Source organism: Puntigrus tetrazona, chromosome 22 (genome assembly GCF_018831695.1).
Source record: "Puntigrus tetrazona isolate hp1 chromosome 22, ASM1883169v1, whole genome shotgun sequence".
Taxonomy (NCBI): domain Eukaryota; kingdom Metazoa; phylum Chordata; class Actinopteri; order Cypriniformes; family Cyprinidae; genus Puntigrus; species Puntigrus tetrazona.
The window spans coordinates 11,189,548-11,211,704 of record NC_056720.1 but is presented as its reverse complement, the minus strand read 5'-3'; the positions used below and the strand labels follow the sequence as shown (position 1 = coordinate 11,211,704).

At 39.7% G+C, this 22,157-nt stretch overlaps 2 protein-coding genes across 4 annotated transcripts in view; one reads left to right on the top strand and one right to left on the bottom strand.

Moving 5' to 3' along the window:
• Positions 1 to 21,853, bottom strand: part of cpamd8 (C3 and PZP like alpha-2-macroglobulin domain containing 8) — a 35,668-nt gene extending 13,815 nt beyond the window's left edge. Inside the window, exons 1-27 of the mRNA XM_043223230.1 lie at positions 21,086 to 21,853; positions 18,605 to 18,756; positions 18,294 to 18,316; positions 17,540 to 17,705; positions 16,906 to 16,958; positions 16,510 to 16,527; positions 15,805 to 15,859; positions 15,559 to 15,672; positions 15,254 to 15,338; positions 15,060 to 15,168; positions 14,312 to 14,539; positions 14,035 to 14,205; positions 13,105 to 13,233; positions 12,832 to 13,027; positions 11,830 to 12,005; positions 11,198 to 11,347; positions 10,959 to 11,117; positions 10,734 to 10,876; positions 10,568 to 10,630; positions 9,816 to 10,047; positions 8,822 to 8,975; positions 7,813 to 7,952; positions 6,670 to 6,721; positions 6,238 to 6,536; positions 4,042 to 4,267; positions 3,763 to 3,939; positions 3,544 to 3,625 (exon numbers count right to left, since the gene is read on the bottom strand). Of these exons, the coding sequence (XP_043079165.1) occupies positions 3,544 to 3,625; positions 3,763 to 3,939; positions 4,042 to 4,267; positions 6,238 to 6,536; positions 6,670 to 6,721; positions 7,813 to 7,952; positions 8,822 to 8,975; positions 9,816 to 10,047; positions 10,568 to 10,630; positions 10,734 to 10,876; positions 10,959 to 11,117; positions 11,198 to 11,347; positions 11,830 to 12,005; positions 12,832 to 13,027; positions 13,105 to 13,233; positions 14,035 to 14,205; positions 14,312 to 14,539; positions 15,060 to 15,168; positions 15,254 to 15,338; positions 15,559 to 15,672; positions 15,805 to 15,859; positions 16,510 to 16,527; positions 16,906 to 16,958; positions 17,540 to 17,705; positions 18,294 to 18,316; positions 18,605 to 18,756; positions 21,086 to 21,174 (3,641 nt within the window). The 5' untranslated portion in view covers positions 21,175 to 21,853. The remainder of the gene's footprint in view (positions 1 to 3,543; positions 3,626 to 3,762; positions 3,940 to 4,041; positions 4,268 to 6,237; positions 6,537 to 6,669; positions 6,722 to 7,812; positions 7,953 to 8,821; positions 8,976 to 9,815; positions 10,048 to 10,567; positions 10,631 to 10,733; positions 10,877 to 10,958; positions 11,118 to 11,197; positions 11,348 to 11,829; positions 12,006 to 12,831; positions 13,028 to 13,104; positions 13,234 to 14,034; positions 14,206 to 14,311; positions 14,540 to 15,059; positions 15,169 to 15,253; positions 15,339 to 15,558; positions 15,673 to 15,804; positions 15,860 to 16,509; positions 16,528 to 16,905; positions 16,959 to 17,539; positions 17,706 to 18,293; positions 18,317 to 18,604; positions 18,757 to 21,085) is intronic.
• Positions 1 to 22,157, top strand: part of LOC122327734 (CUGBP Elav-like family member 5) — a 1,183,696-nt gene that overhangs the window by 439,118 nt on the left and 722,421 nt on the right. The window lies entirely within an intron of this gene.

Genomic DNA, 22,157 nt, shown 5'->3' with positions numbered 1-22,157 from the left:
GGATGAACTCTGACAGATGTAAGAAACAGCTAATGGAAATGCTGAGTGACTTTGTCTTGTAAATGCTTTCACCTCTGTGAGTCAACTGAACCAGGGCTCTACAAACATGCAAACCATGTGCTAATTTGTTTTAACTGCAACATGGCATGTCATGACGACATTTCCCAAAGCAGCCAGATGATGATACAAGTGACTTCACATAAAATAAAGATCAATAAACAAACAATCAGCGAGTTTTCTCCAGCATGTGCTTTAGAGATGTCAAAACAAACACCCAAACACCACCACAGAGTCCTTGCAGGCCTGGCCTCATTATGTTTCCCAAGAGAGTTTGTAAGACTGGAGCATTGAGCCTACAGGAATTTTTATAATGTTAAGTAATGTGTGTCATAGATTTTAACTGCTCGACCTAAGGGAAAGGTTCTAGAAAGTGTTTGGACGATATAAAGAGCAGCAAAGTGGAGGGGACACCCCTGAATCTTCTAGGTAGGCTTGTGCAAGAAGTTCAGACACAGGTTTGCAAGGTGCCTTTAACACAGTATAACCCTTGTAAGAAGTCGCCTTACCTAATGCTTTGGAATGCTTAGAAACCTCTGCCAGGACTCTCAAGGCAAACAGCGCTCTTAAAATGATCCCAAAACATCTGTGGTAAACCACTTCAAGCATGCATAAACTTGAGGTGAAGAGCTACTAACCTTCATTTTCTATGTGGTTTTAAGGTACCCCAACAACACAATTTGACCTGCAATGCGTTAATCTGGGTTTCTTCCTCTGGTGTGTAGAGCATTTGTTGTCAATATCAGAAGCTGGGATACTTACATTTTGGTTGGGCAAAAAAAAAAAAAATTACTTGGATATATCATTTTTAAAATATTAATATCTGACAAGCCAATGGCTTGTTAGAATTGATTTTTATTTATTTCCACAAACACTGAACATAAGATTTATGATAATCTTATTAAAATCTTCGTCTAATCCACTAGGTGTCATTCCCTTATTCGCTTTGTGCAATGTTACAACAGATAGTTTGTCAATCATTAATTGCTTAAAAGGAAGTGTTTACCCAAAAATGAAAATTACACCATATTTTACTCACCCCCAAGCCATCCTAGGCATATATGACTTTCTTCTTTCAGACAAACACTATTTTATAAAAAAAGCTTAAAAAAATGAACAAAAAAAAATTCCTAGCTCTTCCAAGCTCGGTAATGCTTGTGGATAGTGGTCATTATTTGAAGCTCTGTACATAGTGGTCATTATTTGAAGCTCTGTACATTTTCATTTTTGGGTGAACTATTCCTTTAAAATGGCGGATTAAGTTGCATTCCCAATGTCAACACCAACTTTAGAAAAAAAGTCAGAGGTATGGAAGCAATTTAGATTTGCAAACATGATGACACTCTGCACAAGAACATAGCTATATGGCTGATTTGTAATTCTAAGGTGAAATGCTATAGTAATACTACAAATCTGCACTGCTATTTTAGAGAAATAATTCATAAACGCATAAATCACAGTGAGTGAACTATCACCCAAAAGCCAGTATTAGTTTTTCTAAACCGTTCATAGGCTTGTAGCCTACATGTTACAGCTAATGCTGTGAGATTTTTTTTGTTTTATCTTAAACATAAAATAACATGATCCTGTTTGATCAAAGCATGCGATTGTTCTGCATCAGCCATTTTGTATCAAAATTCTGTCTATTTATTGTATGTATTTGAAATATAGAGTTGGGTTCTGTTTTACTGTCCCCAAGTGTACCTAAAATAAGAAAAAAAGTGTTTAATATACAGTTTTGTGGCTCTTAACTTCCTTTTATTGATTAACCATTTGTAATCTTATGTTTGCCGTTTATTTTTCTAATTGCAGGAGTTGTATTAAATCTACATTAATTCACAGTCAAAAAAATACCCAGCTCTTTATTTAACCCAGTATATTTTACATTTTTCAATAAGTGGTTCAGAGAAGAATGTCAAGCAGGTTTGAAACTACTCTTTTAGGTGAACTACAAGAAAACAAGTTCTGCAGGAGTTTGTGGGATTGCTGGAGGTTGCTGGAGGGTGTAGAGTAGATTACTGCCGCATGTGGCTCACATTGGATCCAGACATGCCGATGCCAGCGAGTGATGCCAGAAGATGGGTTGCCAGATCTGGTCCAAGGTCTAAACATCTTTCCTCCACTTTCAAAGGCATCCTCACACATTACAAAACTCAGCTAAAGCTGCACCGACCTTCCAGGCATTTATAAATAAAAGTTTCCACTGTGTTCCAGAACATAAGCTGCTCTTTCCACTGAAGAAGATTAGGTTTGAAGGCCTTGGCATTACAAGGGCACCAAGGCGCTGATGGGGACATTAAATACTTGCTGCACCATTATGGCCAATCTTTTCATTAGGAACCACAATTTCCTGTCCTATCATTCAGCTCAAGCTGGGACATATTAGCCAGCTCTGGAGCGGCTGCTCACCTGGCAATAAATGATCTGTGCTAATAGGTGAAACTGGACCAGAAACAAAAGCAGGGTTGTTTCGGACTAGTATGCATTCTCAGACGAATGTACAATCTGGGAGATGGTTTGACATACTCACTGGACCATGTCCCAACAGCTTCAAAATGGAATCCCCCCATGAAGTACACTACCTAATGCAGTATTCTTAGTGGTGTCAAGGTTTCTCAATTTATTCTTGTTTCTCACCTGTGCTTAACTGTGCAAACATTTTCTCCACTCACATACTGTCTGCCAATGCAGCATTGCACTTTCCAGAAACAGCAAAAACCAAGGATAAGATAAACATTAGCCTGCCGTCTAGTCGACCACTTTTCTGGATGACTGGTTAATAACTAGTTAAAATGAGTAGTCATGCAAATTTATACAGGAATGAGGGGAGACAGGGATCAAGTATGCATCCTTCTTTTTCTGACTCCAACAGCTAAGGCTAACTTCATTTTCCTGTAACTCCCGTGTGTCCAGTGGTGGAGCAGGCAATATAGTGGGGGTAGGGGGCTGTTGACCTCACAGAGGGCATAGTTAATGATGGCTGCTCTGAACCACGGGAAGAAATCCCCCAAAACAACCAATAAATCTGTACTCCAGTGACTGGAGTCAGGGAGCTTATTACTAGTTTGTTAATAAGGCTCCAGGGTACAGTCAGTTAGGCATTTTACAATCCAAGGCTCTATTAAAAGTCAGACAACCATGCTTAAATAAATGAATCATTTAGATTTTTTGTGCTAAACAAATATATATCATGAGGACAACATTTTTCTTTGGGTTTTCTTAGGGGACACAAATCTCACATGCTTCCAATCTGAAGTTTAGCCTTCCGTAATAAGTCAAACAGAGTAGCAAGGTGCGTCAACATATGAAGATATTTGTAGAAAAATACTGAAACATGGATGTTTAAGAAGTTCACCTTTCTCTGACTGGAGATGGGGGGTTAAATAAAGGACATACTAGAAACAAAAATATGGCTTACGCTATTGTAATTAAAGCCAACTTCTTAGCAGACACAGCATGTTCAGACTTCACATACTAGAAGCTTACCACATGCTTCCGGAGGAATCTCTTTCCCCAAAGGCACTGTAGGAACCATCCTGCCTCTTGTATGTCAGTTGCCTCTGATAACCTGCCAGGTACATTAGAAGACCCAAGGCATTGTTTGCACTGCGTTCATACAGACCTTCAATCACTTTAAAATAATTCTTCAGAAGATTAATAATCAAGAAGACGCATTTAAGAATGAAAGCGTGTTGTGTCTTGTACCTTGCAGCAGGTAGTCAGTGGCTTCTGCCTCCACCTCTGGGCTCAGCTGATGGGTTTTCTGAAGGTACTTGAGCACAAAGACGTTGGGAGCGAAGTGGATCATGTTCTGCTCCCCACAACCAAAGGGGAGTCTGAGGAGCTTGTCAAGATTTTTGAGGGTAGGTCCCATAACATCACCTGGGACACAAAAGACAACAATTGCATGTATAAATTAAAGAAACTGCAAGGTGAATTTGTTTCTTGTTCTGTTAGGTGGCTACACTATTAATTCATCCTCACCAATCATAGCAGCGGTGGCTCTCTCTGAGCCTGGCACCACATTGTGGGGGACTCCCAAAGTGAAGGCCTCATTATGGTTCTCATCTGCATCTTCTTTGCGCCAGATCCTAAACTCACCTACAGAACCCCAGCCAGTGGAAAAACCAATATGGCGCACTTGAGCAGGGAGTGGTCCAGTCCACTGCAGAATCAGGGTCTCACTGGATGGCTCTAGGCCATGCCCCACCTATCACCAGAAACACTATGTAACCATAAAACCAGACTATAGTGATAAGCTGGTATTTAGACTAGGCCAAGATGGTTTATTTTAGGTTTTAGGTACTTTTAGGTCCATCTGGAACACCAGATAAACACAGAGAAGCACTGTGTAGGTGTTTTGTATTTGCTTTTAGGGCTTATGAAAATAAAATCTTCTTTCCAAATTTTTATTTTTCGGAAACACCCTAACAAAATGATGAACTGATCCATGTATGACATGGTGGGTATGTGCATGCGCTCATTCAGAGAAAAAACAAGCAAGTATGACACATTTTAATTCAATAATAACAACATGGAAACCAATTAAGTTCTACTCAAAAAGCAGTTCGATGAATACCGCATTTAACAAGCACTAGGGGCTCATAAAAAACAATTGCCAAGTCTTGGCAAAAGCTACCCACATCACCTTAAGCCTAAATAGACCCAGTTTAAAATCTCTTGTTAATAAAAAGATTCACGATATTATCAAGGTTTGTCACTGTTTTGATGTTGAGTCGCGTTTCGTTGTACATGGTCTAATATCCAATAAAAATAGGCTGAAAATAGGTCACTTTCAAAACATCTAGAGAACAGAGCAGAGATGCTGAATGTGAATATTTCTGTGCCAGTGAGAGGTACTCAATGATAATAAATCACAGTGGCATTAGCCAGTAAAATATGACCTCATTAGTATGCAGTGTTGGAGAGCAACTAAACATAGCTACTAACACAGCAACATTTTGCTATAATATGACAGTAGCTGAGAGGTTCTAAAAATGATGAAGCCAGTTTTGCAGTAACAAGCTAGAAAGCTACTTCAACAACACTCCTAAAAGTTGTATTAAATTTTACACCATCATTCAAAATATTTTAAAGACTCTTATATTTTAAAGATAACTTTTTTTGTCATTTAAAATAGAGAATGTTCTCCCAAGACTCCGCACTTTAATTCGATTAAATTTTTTAAAACAATATTTAAATAAATGATTCAATGGCTCACTCATAAATACTTCATTTATTTCACTGCTGAATGAATCAGCGTTTTTGAATTAATGTTTGAATGTTTCAATGACAAATACATATTTTAAGTCACTTGTCGCCACCTACTGGCAAAACAATGTAATCAATACCGTAATCCATCAAAGTTATTTGCAGCACCAATATGAAGTGAAAATTGCTTTCAAAAGGGAATTTTTTAAATTTTTAATCACTACCATAGACATCAGTTTTTATATGCGAACTATAGACTTATTTGGTATAAAATAATTGTTTATGAAGCGGTTTAATATCTAATCATGACTCTCTCATACCTAAACTGCTCTCTCTGTGTCAGCGGCAGCGTGAACACTGATTTGAACGTTCTGATGTGACTTTGTCAAAGGTTTGATAAATCTTTGTCATTTCGAAATGAGATTGAATCGAGGTTGCAAACACCCATGTTATCTTTTTCATCTTTAAATCGTCCAGCTCTACCTTGTAGTCTTAAAATTGATAAAAATCGCCATATTACATCCAATATTGACCTAAAGTCCACCCCCCCCCCATATTGAACAGCCTCATCCCATATTTACTTTGAGATTTATTTGATACTCAAGTTTCCAAGATAAAAGTGCTATAAACTGCCGTCAATGCTATTTATTATTATTATTTATTTCTTTAGCAACTACATCACCTTGTCTTGGCATCACAGTACTGCCTATTTATGTATGAACATTATAAACAGTGAAAAAAGCATGTATTTGACTGTCACAGTTCTAAACATAAAGGCTTTCTTTTTTCACAATGTGGTTCGGCATCACAGCATCTTTGCTTCAGGCGGAACGTTAAGGAACGCAACACGCACGTTACCCGGAAATCCTGTATAATTTAACCAATCCGACGACTTAGAAACTGAAGTTTCCACTTTTGCATGCCATGTGCATTAGTTGTTTCATCTCCTAGACTATAAGTCTAACTTACCTGCACTCCCCCTCCTCTCCAGCTGATCCAAAAGCTTCGGAACTCATCCCAGGATAGGATTCCTGGTGTTGGGGCACTGGTTACAGGCTCTCCCATCTTACCCCGTGAGATCCAGGAGCGCGAGTTTTGCCGCCCTCCCAAGACAATTTCCACCATTTCGGTGCTGTCATGTGCACTGGGCGAGAGGGCAATGTGGGCATCGTTATGACTTTTAATGGCCACTTGTACGTGTGTTACTTTTGCTGGCTTCTTGACGTATTGATACTCATATTTGTTGGGTGTGGAGATATGGATTCGTTCTACGAAATACGAGGGGAGAAAGAAACATACGAGAATAAACAACCCCATCTTTAGATTCTAACATAAAACTAGAAACTATTGCTATCAGTTTGAACATATTATAGAATTAATAAATAGCAGGAAAGGCCTTACCATTCGGACAGAAAAAGACGCTGTATGTGTACTCTCTAGGTAAACCTTCAGGCTATGGAAAAGAAAGAGGAAGGGATGTTTAAGCAACTGAACACACACACACACTTCAGGTTTAAGAAAAAAAAAAATCCCCTCTGCATGTTCACTTCCAAATCAAAAAAGCCTGAGAATTTACTAATCCCAATTTCATGTCTTTCTTACTTCAGTCAAAAAGAAACACATTAAGGAATTTTTTTTATCAGTCATTTTCAAAAAAAAACAAGCAAAATGTAGGTTTTTTTTTTTTTACTTTTTAACCACAAATGCTTACATTTTTATTCTGGAAGTGGACTAATCACTCACTTACTCAACACAACAACAGATTCCCAGTGCTAAGTATACAGCACTCAACCAATCAGCTGGTACATTTAAAAATATGGTACACATCTGAATAGTGTTATGTAACCAGAGATTATCACGTGTTGGATGAGAAACAAAACAGACTAAAGATGAGATGCTCCTTTTTTGAAAAGAACTTGCTTGCACTTTTGAAAAGCCAGAAGTAAACATCAGTTCTGTACAGCTGGATGATTATTATTTTGCCTTAAAATTACATTGACTTAATTTGATTTAAAAAGCGCCTACTGTGGCATCTTTGTTTAACTCGCTGCACTAAACATCATTTGATTGAACGTTTTGGTATAATTTATTTATAGCTTACTTTTATTTACTTTCACTGGTAAAGACCTTTTTTCTTTACACCAAATTTAAAAACGAAACATCCTAATATTACTTAACAGTCTGGTTGGACTGCTAAATGTGTGTTTATTGTGCCTTTAAAATTTCACAAGGTTACAGTTAAATGTTTTTACTTAATACGAGTCAAGTTTAAAAACAAAAGCTAAATGGTGATGTCAGATTGCATTGAACTTACTGCGCAGTTGCTGCCATTGGCAATTAAACATCCCGTTTATATATAGACTTTTTTTTCCTGTCTTGTTTGTTGTAAAAAAAAAATAATAATAAAATGATAAAAATATCGGTATCGGCCAAGGTGCTTTTAAAAAAAAAAAAAACGGTTTTGCAACTGGTCATGAAAAATTATGTTAAGTGCATCACTACATAACACACCGGTTTGCAAAACAACTTATTTAAGGTTCCCACCTCTACTAGAACACTCCTGCGCACATAGTCCATTCCCGCAGGGCTTCTCCTGTCCTCCTGTTCCTCACCCACTTTTCCTGCTTTGTTGGACTGCAGCCCATCGGAGCAGCAACATGGCTCACTGTAGGCCACGGCGCGAGCTGCCATGGAAACCAATATAAGAATTGTCAGATCACAACTCTGTGACATTGAAAATGATTTATTTGCATTATGCTTGCATACGAGTGGAAGAATTAGTGTTTGGAAAAGTAGACATTTACAAGTGCACACATGGGAGACTACTGGCAGCCTTTTTTTTTTTTTTTTTTTTTTTTTACAAACCCCGTAATGTCTTTTGAGACCCTGATGGCCTGGGGATAATAGGATACACACATGGCTTTGCAGCAGAATGGCTGCTTGCCAGCAAAGCCCCTTTGTATGTGTGTAGTGAGAAGGAAGGACTTGGAGCCAGGGGGACTAGGCCACAGCCATGGGGGGCCCATTGGCCAGCAATGACCTGCAAATTCACTGACATGCCACAGAGACGCATAGAAAAAGCCCCCACCTCCACGCCCTTATGTACTTTTCCTTGTCTGATAGCTTAAAAAGAACATCGTTGTTGTCCAGCATGGGTCATTACATAAGTCAATGACGGCAGCTGTGCTTTGCTAAGGCCAAAATGGCAGTACGTTTAAGAAACCGCAGGCTGAAACAAGTCAAAGAGTCAAATATGCGACAATGATTGATTAATATTCGCAAGAATGTTTGCAATGTCTTGTAGTAATAAACCTTCTGTAAACAACAGTGAGAACAAATACACATTTCTTGTCAAACATGAAGCAAGCAGATGATTTATAAACTACCAGGCAACTGATTTTGTTTCTCGTGATGCTAAAAGCCGTTTGATCCAAGTGTAGAGCACGCAGGTTAACTCCTTCAATACTGTTCAAAAAGTATCCCAATACGCAGCTGATTTATCATACTGAGCAAGATTTGGTTTACCCATTGATGAAGTATTCAACGGACTAACCTGTGATGTTGGCGGATACCAGTTCAGAAAAGAGCAGTACTATAAAAGTGGGCGTGGCCTCCCCAGGCGCCACACACTTTTTCCGTGTAAGGTGGTGTTTTCCTGGGTGACCCACAAACTTGATCCCTTTGGGCACTGACACTTTCACATGGACCTATGGAGAATGAGTGTAAAAATAAAATCACAGAGTTTCTCCGTATCACACAAACACATGCGCTCCGCATTTTCAAACTTATAAAGCATGAACTCCCAAGGGCTCCTAAAGGATTCTGGGGAATTTTTGAGGTGCATTGCACATTTTCCATGCTGCCTAACTCATTGCCTCCCATCGTTCCTCAAGGATTCAACTCTAAACCCCTCAGCGCCAACACTGCTGCAAATCTCTTCTCTTCACATACCTCAAGTCAAAAATAAGCTGATACTAAATAACATTCGAGTCCACATGATATGAATGCAGAAACTGGTTTAAATAGCATCTATGGCAGTCAGTTGTAAATAGTGCTTGTCTGTGCAAAATTCATTCCCATGGTGTCAAAGTGTTGCTGTTCAGTTACTAAGGTGTTTCCAAGTTTGCTTGGTGGTTGCTAGGGTGACTTGGGTGGCTGCTTATTGGCCCAGCTCTTTATGATAACCCTTATTTTTTTAATCGTTGTTAAAGGAGTCGTGAACTGAGTCGTAACTTTTGATAAGAGGTAACTGTGCTATAAAAACATCCAGCTTCAGAATAAAATTTCTATCTGGTCCAAAACGACTTGTATTGAAGCCAATCTATTAAACATACAGGCTGTAGAATGTACTGCTTTTATTATGTAATAGTGTCGCTAAATACTGTCTCCTCAGAAGATCAATGCTTGCTTCTACATCGCTGCCTGTTTAGCCCCACCTACCGTTTCACAGCATTCTGATGAGGGGGATCAAAACAGGACTAAAAAATTGCATTTTTTTTAAGATTGTGGCACCTGTTTTTTGTGTATAAAAGCACATGTACACTCACCTCTGCACACGTAGGAAGGTAGTTATACACCGTCAGTGGGACTTTGGTTTGTTCACCACGGACGACGCTGTACGGAAGGGTGAAGTCAATAAAGAAGGGCTTGAATGTGCGCAGCTCTGTGATCTGAGCCAGGCCCAGACCCTTTTCAGGAGATAGGCCGATAGCCTCTGTCATCCATGTGGTGATAGAATCAGGAACGTCCAAGTGTAACTCAGCCTGTCCAGTAACACTGCTGTAAATAAAAGTTATAATTTGCAAAAAATAAGTATATTCATGTTTGTACATACGTGTGTGTAATGGCATTTGTGGTTTATGAGGACACAAATGTGTATAAATGACATGGATACTACAATGTAAACATGGTTTATGAGGACACTTCCTGTGTCCCCATAAAACAAAAGGCTTGTTTGATTGGTATATGAAGGAATTAGAAAAAAAGTAAATTGCAATTCATTTAAACAGAAAGACAGCATTACTCTTATCGTTTTTTTTTTTTTTAATTATTAAACCCTTTTTCGTCTTTGACGATATATGAAGCGTTTATTTGCAAAAGCATAAATCAATATTGATCATCAATATTGAAACAATTCAGGTGCAAATGGCAATAATGTTTTGTCATGATACTTTTTAAAAGTTCAAACATTTGAAATACAAATCTTTGCTGTCACTTTGCATCAACTTTATACTTAATAAAAGAACTTTAACATTTTACATTTATAGAATTTTAGTTAACCAAAGTAATATTTTACTACCTGATGTTAAAGCAATGCCATATCCATGTTTCTGGGAAGAACGTACGCCTCCGGTTCTCTGCCCTGAAAAACACACACTGACATAAGAATCAACTCTCTTACTGACCTTAGAGACAACCACCTGTGAGATTAACCTTATAATTTCAGACACTGCGAGCATGTGTACCGTGTCCCAGATCGGGAGTGCATAGCTGCCACTAAGGTGGAGGTGTGCGGCTGAAAAGCAGGCACGGCCTCGTCCGTGTACATCCCTCCACTCTGCCTGTGATTCAGACTCACCATATCAGTCATCACCACCAGCCCTGTCTCCTACAACACAGTTACATAAACACATTAGCCTTTAATATCTAACTAGAGGCTTATGCCGAATGGGAGATGGTGATGTTCTCACCGTAAAAGCGAAACGGGCATCTTTAGTGATGTCCCAGTGCCATGGATACACAGAAGAACGTCGTCTTCGTGATGATAAGCCTGGCCACCAAAAATGTCCCTCATCTTTGGGTACCCCAAAAGCATCAGACACGTCAAATTCAACTAGTTCCTTGAACACCTGCAAACCCATAAACCCAAGAAGCTGTTAAGACCATTTCTAAACTATTAGTGGCACGTTTGAAGGTTCACAGTACCGACCTTCTCAGGAGTGAGCTGGAAGCCTGGTTTGAGAAGGTACATGCTTTTGTCCACTGAAGCTACACATACACATGAACCACTCTCTGCTCGGACTTTCATGCTGATTGGGGTGCCTGGCATCGATTCGTTTGAGGACAAAGACACAGAGACCTAAGGACAAGAAAGTCATGACTTTGGAACAAGATGATGGTGTGGACAATGTGTTGAAACGTGACTTTAAAGTGACTTACCCCCATGTTGTTCCAAACCCATAAAAGCTTAGTTTGTCTTTGGAACACCATTTAAGACATTTTCTGAAAACCTTTGACTGCCAAACAATTATGACTGTAAAGGTGCAGAAAAGTATAAGGCACCATCTGAATGCACCATCTGCCAATTTTTGTTTTCTTTCCGAACAAAAAGTAATATCGTAGCTTCATAATATTACGATTGAACAGCTGATGGCAGACAGTGGCAGTTGTTTAACAGTCAATGGGACAGTCAAAAGCCTCCTGGTTTTCATCAAAATATCTTAAATTGTGTTCTGAAGACAGGTTTGGAATGGCATGGAGGTAAGTTTCGTTTTGGGGTGGCGTAACACTTTAATAAATTGCAAAACTGATTATGAAGTAGTGAGCTTTGATCTAACCCACCTCATTTTCGAAACGTGGCTGAACATGAAGCTGCAGACTGTCAGTCACCCCTTCTCCATTGTCCCGAACATAGTAGACCAGCAGGCGACTGAGGGGAGCCATGGCAGGAGTCACGTTGAAATGGAGAACCGATACGCAGCTGTCCGTTTCAGCCTGAGAAGAGGACACACCAGAGTCTGGGCAGACAAAGGACAAAGATGGACAGAAAAAAAAAAATGGGGAGGGAAAAAAAATAAAATAAAAAAAAAAAAAAAGAAGGAAAAATAGTGCCTTTATGAGCTAAAGGTAAGCTTCATTATTTAACAAATGTTTTAAAACATTGTGCCATTAAATACGCAATATTATTGTCAGAACAATGGACAGTACACAGAACCCATGAATTAGAAATAAGATAAAATAAAGCATGAGGTATTTCACTTTTTAAACAATTTTATGAATTACCCAAAAGACAATAGTGCAAAGACCATAAGATTCAAGACCAAACAAAAAAAGAAAAAAAAGAAAATGAAGGTACATATTTTATTGTTTGTCATGTTTGTCAATGTCACAGTATGCCAAAAAAGGAGTGAAAATATAATTTGTATTTTTATTGTATTTAGGATTATTAATATTTTATTTGTTAAATCAGCCTCAGCAAGCAAAAGAGTCAGGGATTTCAAAACAACACCATGTCACTTTCTCCATGTTGCAAAATGGATATAATGAGTTACCCTGTGAAAAAAAGCATTTAACCCCGATGTATGGTGATCTTTACTGGGAATCCCCGCTGAAAATCGATTTTTAGTCATGAGTAGAAAAAGGGCTGGTTTTGCTGAAAAACATTGGCAACCCTGATCATGAATCTTCCAAACTTCCCGACTCACTACGGTACACATGCGACATGCGTGCAGTTCTGTTTTTTTTCAACTGCTAGAGCACCAAAAGTTAGTTTTGTCTTTTAAAAACAACAAATTTTAATGAACAAAAGTGCCCATAAACTGCTGTTATTGCAATAAAACTGACCTGAGTCTCGTGGTGGTTTGGTGGTGGTATGAATGTTTGTGTCAAAGGTGACTGTAGCTCTCTTTTCACGGTGGGCCATGCTGTTGGCATGCCTCTGACCCGACTGCACGATATTCCCACGAGATGCGATCTCGTAGTGCAAAGTGAAGTTACAGGGACAGGTGGACTTCAAGGAGATCTCTGCTTCTTGTCCAATCTAAGCACAAACAGGCACTTTCATGATTAAAGGTTGTCTTATTAAGCATCACTAATTAGACTGCCAGTCTCGCTTACCACAAGAGGAGCACTGGGACTTAGGAGCTGGATATGGCACTTGCTAGGAGAATACCAGCTACTGATGGACAGATAGTTGGGGAGATACTGATCTCCTGCAGGCTTGCCATCAATGGCAGTCACTTTTGACTGCAAGCAAAAAAAAAAAAAGAAAAGAAAAAAAAAAAAAAAAAAAAAGTCAACATGAAAGTTATAAAGTTACTGTGACTTTGCTTGTATTTGGTTCTAATACTATAAAAGTACTGGTGAAAAGCTATACAAAAACAATTAATGATAATTCTCTTTCACACTGCTTTCCTATCTTTCACAAAGCACATTGCAGCAAACTCCAGATTCACACAGATGCATATGTGGACCCTAAATTATGTCCTTCTTAATAATCAAACAAACCAAACTTTATGGTCCACAAAACCCAGGTTTAAATCAATACTAAAAGCAAGGGTATACAATTCTGTTCCTGGGAGGCCAGTGTCAGATCCAACCAGCTCCAACACATTTGCTTGGAGGTTTCTAGTGAGTCTTACATCCTTGATTACCTGGTTCTGATGTGTTGGTGTTGGAGCTAAACAAGAACAGGTTTGGACACCCCTACATTAGAGGAACCGCCCCAATGGCACTTTAGCAACCTGGGAGTCATGTGCCTTGCTGAACAATGGTACCACTTCATGCAACCCCAGTGTCTTAATCTGTAACTTTTCAAGATTTGAACCTACTAACCCAATCTTAAGAACTAGGTCAGGGTAACGAATCCTGCTGCTGAAAGGCTGCAGAGTTTGGCGCCAATCCTGAACAAACATACCTTCCTAATACCTTCACCAGGTAATAAAGGTTTAAAGATTACTATTAAATTACAGGCAAGCGTGTTTGAGCAGAACACAACACCACCCCTAAAAAAAGCATCCATCAAATCTCCAAATCCCTCCCACTGACCTCCAACCAGACGTACTGGGCAGCTGTGGGGATGGAGGGAATCTCAAAAGTTGCCTTGCCATTGCGCGAGACCAGCTCACTTGTGTAGATGTTGTCCTTTGGGGTAAGTTCGGCCTTAACCCTCACTTGTACTCCTTCCGCTGGGCTCCCATCCGGATAGGTCACCTCAATCTGGGGTCAGTGGTGAAAAACCATCATTCCAAATTAGCATTAATTAGCAGAAAGGATAAAAGGAAACATCATCTATTTTCTACCAGAAGACTGATCCTCCTCTCACCATCCCTTTGTAGGGCAGGCCAGGTTTGAACTGCTTGCGAGTATCTTTGGAATACTTGATGTCGATGAGCTGCTTGTGCACAGGCGTTGAATCATCAAACATGGTCTGCTGTCCACCATCTATGCTGTTCACTGTCACCCACATGTTCACTGCACCTCGGAAATGGTCTGTAACCTCTAAGGGCATCATGTCCTTCACACAGAGGCTAAAAGTAGCTGAGCCTTTAATCTATATAGAATAAAAGAAACTGGTTGCAGATAATTGCTACTTACTTTTGATGTTACAAAGACATGGAGTGCTAAAAAGACTAGCTTGGACTATTTAGTTGACATTAGTTAGTAACTGGTCAGTCTTACCCCATTTCTAAATTGGCCATTTTTTAATGTGGATTTGCAGTTTTGTCCATGCAGACCACAAGGAGTGACTATGAACTACACCTTTGTGGAAACCACAAACCATCAACGTCTCATTTTGTTGAGTTTGTACTGGTCTAGACATTACAGTGGACTACTACTCAACAGTCTACATGTCGTTACAAGTAGGAAATTAGAGGTGGACTGCAAAGGGTGAGGCTGGCATTTGGGATAGAGTGTTAGTAGACCAGTGCAGCCATGCTTGCAAATTTTTGCTAGTGAAGACGGTCAACTACAGAAGTTTTACTGATTCAGGAACCAAATAGAGACAACAGCATGAAACGCAGAACACATACTACACTTTTCAGCAGTGAAATATTTGACCATGTACTCACCTCCATTGATTTCACCACAGAGTGACCAACTTCATGTCTGTAGTAGCCTACGCCATTGACCGTCATATTAACTGTTAATTTTCCCGACACTGGCTTTCCAAAGGTGTACCTGGAAGAAGGCAGGGTGAGTAAGAAATTGGAGGCCATTGCCTGACAACTTAAGCTAGTCATTTTGCAGTCTTTAGTCCAATTACCTTGCCTTGACTGTGACCTGTTCACATGAATTGAGGTCTCGAACGTAGGGAGGAGGCTCAATAATGAGCTCAAATCTGGGTACGACTGTTTAAAAGCAATCATGTTTAAATCATATTTAGTCAACAAAAAATAAAAACTAATTTTCTTTGCTTTGAAACTGTCCTTGTTGTGAAAAAATGATAGCATGTTATGGATTCATCCTTTAGTGAGTGATATTGATTTTTCATCTTTTAGAGACGATTTGCTGTATTACATGGTTACATTTATTTGAATTGGTTCTTTAAAAAAATAAAACACTCCTTACCATACTTCTGCACTTCAAAAGACTTGTTGTATGTGTGGCCTTGCATCTCCACGAATGCCAACCATTCACCAAAGACTGGTTGGTCTGACAGCGGAAAGCTCATATTGACAATTCCTAACAGAGAAAATATTATGGTGATCAAAGCTTTATTACATATCATGGTGACTGTCACATGAACTAAAGCTGCACAGCACGATTTCAAAAGCCTAATTTCATCCAAAGGAACACCATAGTAACAATTCTTACCACAGCATACAGACTTCAGATCTTTCCAATGGACTATGCGGGATCCTCTGGGGTCCTAGGTAAACAAAGTGGTAATCTTAAACAGCATGTGTTAAAAATAGTCACATTCTTGCTTATTTGCTTGCCTTAAATCCAGAGGCCACTTTACGCTCATAAAAAGGCAGCAAAGAATCAAGCTTAAACAAACATGTCTCAAACCCAGTGATGCTTTCAAGCAAACTGACCTTGCCCTGACTCAAAGGGCCAACCCTCCAGGAGCCCGTCAATCAGGGCAAAGCTACACACACCCCAACTGACACTTCCTCCGGCGAGAGCCAGAGGCCGACGGTGCCAAACTAACATAAACATGAAACATCGCATACATAGCAAACATTTTTTCTGGTCCCCCTTTGGCCATTTGCACAGCTTTCAGAAGAATTTTCTGGAACTGAGCAACAGTGTCTGCTCCAGAGCCGCTTCAAAGACCAAGCAGCATGTGGGAAAGAGATGGAAGCTAAGCACAGAGCAGTGGGGGGGCAACGCCCCAGGAAGACTTGCTCCCTTTTATCTCCCTAGTCGCCCGTTAGCATCTTCTCTAAGGTCGAACCCAACACCGGCGACCAGTTGTCAAACTCCATAGCTGTGCAACATGGACCCTGCTGGGAAAGAAACACTCCAACCATGCTTTCCAACCAGAGCAGTGTCCACCCCACGGCCTCCACTCACCACTATGTAAGCTTCAATCTGTAAAAGAAAACAAAGAAGTGATTAGAGAAATAAGGACGACAAACTGTATAACTACAGCTACTTTAACCAAGATTTGAATAAATCCTGCATCTAAGAGAAGTTTTGCAGAGTGCAATTTTTTTAATTTTTCAGAGCAGCCCATTTTTCAATTACGGTATTTTCCACACAATATAACTGGAGAAACGTTTGGAAAAAAAGTGTCTTTAAATTTCTATAATTTGCGTTTTTGTTCAGAGCTAAGCTACCTATGGTGCCTTTATAATAATGTTTGCAAGATTTTAGACACTAAATAAACACTGCTAATGCTAATAGGAGAATTCTTCTCTACTAAATGGCATAATTTAACATTTTAGTGCTTTAATTTCAGGACTTCACCTTTTCACTGGTTGGCCTTAGGTCTGGTGTGACAGCATACACATTTATAAGAACTGAAAGGAGAAAAAACAACAACAATAAATAATTGTAACAAATTACAATTCAACTTGCTTCTTTCGCAAAGCTATTCATGACAATTTGGCTAGGTTTAGAATATCATGCAGGAGATAGATATACTGTGCAAAATAAGTTACTCCAATGATATCGGTTAAATTTTGCATACATACGACAAAATACTGTGTGCCACATTGCAATGCACATAATATAACCTTTAAGTTTTAGTGCGAGAAATTAATCAGAAGTAATATTGGTCAAGTTTTCTTTTAACACATATTTAACCAGAATGGTAAGCATTTTGGCATAAGATGTAATTTAAAAAAAACGCCAAATAATTGTATTAATTTAAAAGATAATAACTGGAATTGTATGGGGGTCATGTGACAGCAATGTAATAATTTACTCTTTTGAGATGTTTAAGGCTGCATTATTTTGGGGATTTTTTTAAACATTAGATATGCAGTGTGTATGTGGTATTCTAGTAATCTAAACACGGGCATTAATCAAAATCATATAGCAATACAAACACAGTTGGCATCATCAGCAACCCATTTCCATTTGGTAAGAAGAGAGAGACCTTTCTGCCTGGGCTTATAGACTGGCTTGTCAGTCTGGATGAACACAGTTGTGCCTTTGCTGTCCACCGTCACAGTGGTGTGGTTGTGGAAAATGTAGCCACCCTCATTGAGCTGGCGGTTCCCCCAAACCTTCAGATGTGCCTGGCCTCTGAGATCCGATGGCACCTGGGAACATTGTGGTTATTAGGCATAAAGGTCTCATTGAGCTCAGTGCAAATGCTACTTAAAAGGGTTAGTTTAACCAAAATTCTGTGATTAATTACTCAACCTAGTGTCACTCCAGCCTTTAAGACCTTCATTCATCTTTGGAATACAAATTAAAATGTTTCTGAAGAAAATCTTTCTGACCCTGTATAAGTAGCAATGTAACCACCACGCTCAAGGCCCAGAAACCTGGCAAGAGCATTGTTAATATAGTCCCAAGGAGAATAGTTTTTATGTTTAGTGTTTATTTTCGACACGCATTCATGACACGTACATGTTTTGAATTTTCTTTGTGCAAAAAGGCATTTCTGTAGCTTCATAAAAGGTTGAACAACTGATATCACTACTATTTTACCTTTCTGGGCCTTGTCGGCTGTCTATAGAAGGCCGGAAAGCTTATGGTTTTAATCAAAAATGTCTTTATGTGTGTTCCTCAGATGAACAAAGGTCTTACTGGTTTGGAATGACATGAGGGTGACAGAATTTGTATTTTTGGATGAATTATCTCTTTAAAGACCACGGGGTAAAACTGGCTTATGAATGGCTCACCTTTATTTTGATGGTGCCTTTATCTGAAATGAAAACGAAAAGACAGGTTAAGTGAAAACCTGCAGAAGGTTTCTGCATAAAAAAAAAGTACAATTATTGTGAAATAACATGGCAAAAACTATAGTTATTAAACTTTAAAATACAAGCCAAATAAGGATATTTGAGACAATAATAACAGACGTAAACATTTATTTGCTTAAAAACATTTTCAAGGGTATGAAAAACTCTTGGCACCGCAGCTGTTATTGGACGTTACTTTTAGATGCCGAACTGAGCAATTTTGACTAAGGAGTACCCAAGATAATTCTCACCTCGTACGCTGCCATGGCTATGAGCCACAATCTCGCCCTTGACGCTGAGCTGCAGCTGTACTCGAGTGTCCTCTACCGCGTTGAAGATGGTCACGCTCACGGCCTCTTCCACACCGGCACGAAACACAGATGGTGCGGCAATCAGGTAACCTCTGTGAATCAAAGGACGGAGAGCAACAGCTGTGTGTGTGTTTACATCACAAGACTCCAGGTACCAATTACACTAACACTTTGTTTTGTCTAGAGCACACATCATAGGACACACCAATCAAACAAACATGCAGTTCCCTCGGGAGAACATAAAAGAAATATCAGTTCAAACGCTAACTGGCAAGTGTTTCGGGTTTCTTTGTTGCCAATGTTGGGTGCTGGGAACCTTACGATTGATCTCGCAACAACGGATTTAAGTACATTTTGTAAATTAGAGATTTAAGGCTGATCACTACAGCCGCCACCTACTCAATTTAGCCTACCAAAACATCTGATATAACAAATTGCTCTCGCTCCTTAATTTACAATGACGGGTTAACCACTATGAAAATGGATACTTTGCAGGACCATGACTAGGACTGTTTCTGAAATCGCCCCTACACTCTATGGACTCTAGGCAGAGTCACCATTTAATACCCCCACCACCCCCAAATAAATATTTGACATCGTTTTTAAATCTACAAACGCTACATAATTAACGCAATGTCTAAATAAGTAATGTTTAAAGTTTGAAGTTGATGGGGATTAAAAAAACAAAACACTGTCTGATTTTATTTAGCCGTTATATCAAAAACCTAAACTATTCGAAGATACCGAACACCAACATTGCCTCAAATGAAGAGTGCGCCACCTACAGTTCTGGAGTAATTGATTTTAATTCAAACTGACAAATACACAGTGTTTAGATCCATTTGTTGGCGATTTGTTTAAATGTTTGTTGCATTTACTCTTAAAAGAAAGAGACATGGCTGCATGAAACCCAACCCAATTTTAGGGGTCAATGCAATTAAAACTAATAGGACTTTCTCAAATACATGTCAAGACAATGTCATTATACAATTAACCAACGCTAACCTATTTTCTGTAAGTGTTTTTCACCTCTTTGGAATCTAAGTTGTCTAGACTACTTACACAAATCCAGTAACAAATTTGGTTAATGTGACCTTAAACGATGAGAAATGTTTGGAAGGTGACTCTCTGACCCATTACATGCCCAAATAAACCCAGGCGGCTCGGTGTCCTTGAATTTAATAGCATGCCTGAGTGTGAGATATCAGGTGGTTGGCATTACGGTTCAGCGAGGCCAGAAGCAATTTAAGTCTGAAGGCATGAGAAAATCCCTTCCAAGGCATCTACGTGGAATTGACTGCATTTGATCCTCACCTCTCGATCTCACAATACTCTCATGTGTGCGGCGGGCATAAAACTATTCAGTGTTTACATGATAGCACCATCTCGTTGAAGGGAAGACCAGCTACTGGCCGGCTCCAGAGAATGTAGCTCTTTGTCGGAGAGGGCAAGCTAGTTATTGACCTCTTTCTCTGGTGCTCGAAATACTTGGCACAACCACGTGTAACAGGTACGGACACTGGCACGGAGCTCTGCCCAGCCCTGGTATGAAGGATGAAATTCACGGACTTCTGCTGTTCTTGGGTCAGTCAACCCAACAGGATTCCCGTAAAGCAATCTTTAAGGAGTTCTTGTCAGCTTATTGTTTGATGCTGGAGATCGTTTAAGAAATCTGCTTCCAGTGTCAACAACACTGCTATCAATGCAACGTTAATAACTCGTAAAGAACCAAGTGGAACCCTATAGTGAAAATGGTACTGCAAAAGAATCACGGAAGAACCTTCATAAAAGTATAAAGACCAGTCTTCTAATATACCCTTGGGAAGCAAACTCGATTGTATTCTTGAGAACATGCGTAGAATAAATTGGGCTCAGCACACATATCTACAGCTGAAAAGTCATTATCATACCAACAGTGGGAAAAACTGACTAAGACAATGACATAAACTTTAAATGCCTGTTATTTACGAAACATGACATTGACTTGTTTTGAAAGAGCATCTCCTGGGAGTTCATAACATAATGTGAGATGTACCACCCTTTACAAAAACGTACCATGGTAACCACAGTTTATCAAAATAACAGACAAAACCGTAGCATCTTGGCAAGCGCATGGAGACCTCTTCAAGCAGGATCCCGTGTTGGTCAACCATGCCGTGCCACAAAAGTAATTCGGTAACAATTACAGTCACCACAAACATTTTTTTGCAACCGTTTACACGCAACCCGTTATTAACGCACGCCAGCAGCAGCCGTACCGCCGAGTTTATTTGTTTATTGCACGATGAAAACGTTTCCACAGGAGAGCGACAGACTTCCGAGGACGTCTTTATCATCACCTGCCTGAGGTCTTTTCTGGACGTCTGGAATGAAAGAAGCGGTTCGGTATCATTCGCAAAAGCGAGCCGCAGACATACTTACTGCCTTTCTTGTGAATGAACTCCACTCATTACACACACGAACACCGTCCACAGAGTCCAGGATTTGGGGTGCGCGCGTAAAACTCTCATTTCGCCCCCCGTCTGTTTTGTTTTGCGTTGAATTCTGTATTCCACAAACACGGCTCGCAGCTTCGGGAGCAAACTCGAGTATCCACGAGGTGGAAAGCACGAGTCTCCGGCGCAGCGCGCGCAACGCTTCTTATCCCAATTGCCAAAGCTGCGTCCTCGCAACTGATTTTTTTTGAACTCCTCTCCACACGCAAAGACGATCCCTCTTGGAGTGCGGTATTTATCCGCCTTAGTCCCGATTGCTCATATTTCAGCATTAAAAAGTATCTCCATCCACCCCACCCCTTGCGTAGCGCGGTATTTAAGGCGCATCGGATCCAGCGAGCTGAGCTCCGCGGGCTGCAATGTAGCCGGGGCAGTCTGCTTTTGCCCCTTTGAACTCTCCAGGCTTTTGTCTCATTCAGTGGTGTGTCAGAACAAGTCCACAGAGCCCCTCTGAGCTAGTAGAGACAAGACCGCACTGTCCCTGTAAGCTCCACGAGACCGATCTGAACGCTTTAGTCTGTTAATGTTTAACACGTGCGTTCATTTAACGCGCGCGATCAACTCAATTCATTTTATTAAGGTAACACAAACATTAACTCAGCCGTTTCTGACATGCATATTGCCGCAATAAAAGCAATACTTTAAAACACAAAACTTCAACCTAACGTGAATTTATTTCGACATGGACGCGCGATAGAGGTTTTAGCATAGCGGGACACTGGCGCCCCCTATTGGTCATCCAGCACGAGACGTTTAACGCTTCAACGTTTTACATGTTTTTATAAATTAGTTTTATTACATAGGATTATTTTTAAGATGCTGAATCAATTAGAAACTGAGTTTGAAGAGAAGTTATAGAGCACGCAATGGAAAATAACGCACCTATTTCGAATGAGAATATAAATGCAATATTACTTGGCCTATAAATATTTATCTTTTCTATCATTTTATTACTATTTACTTAGTTACACGCCATAATACGTAAAAATGTAATACCT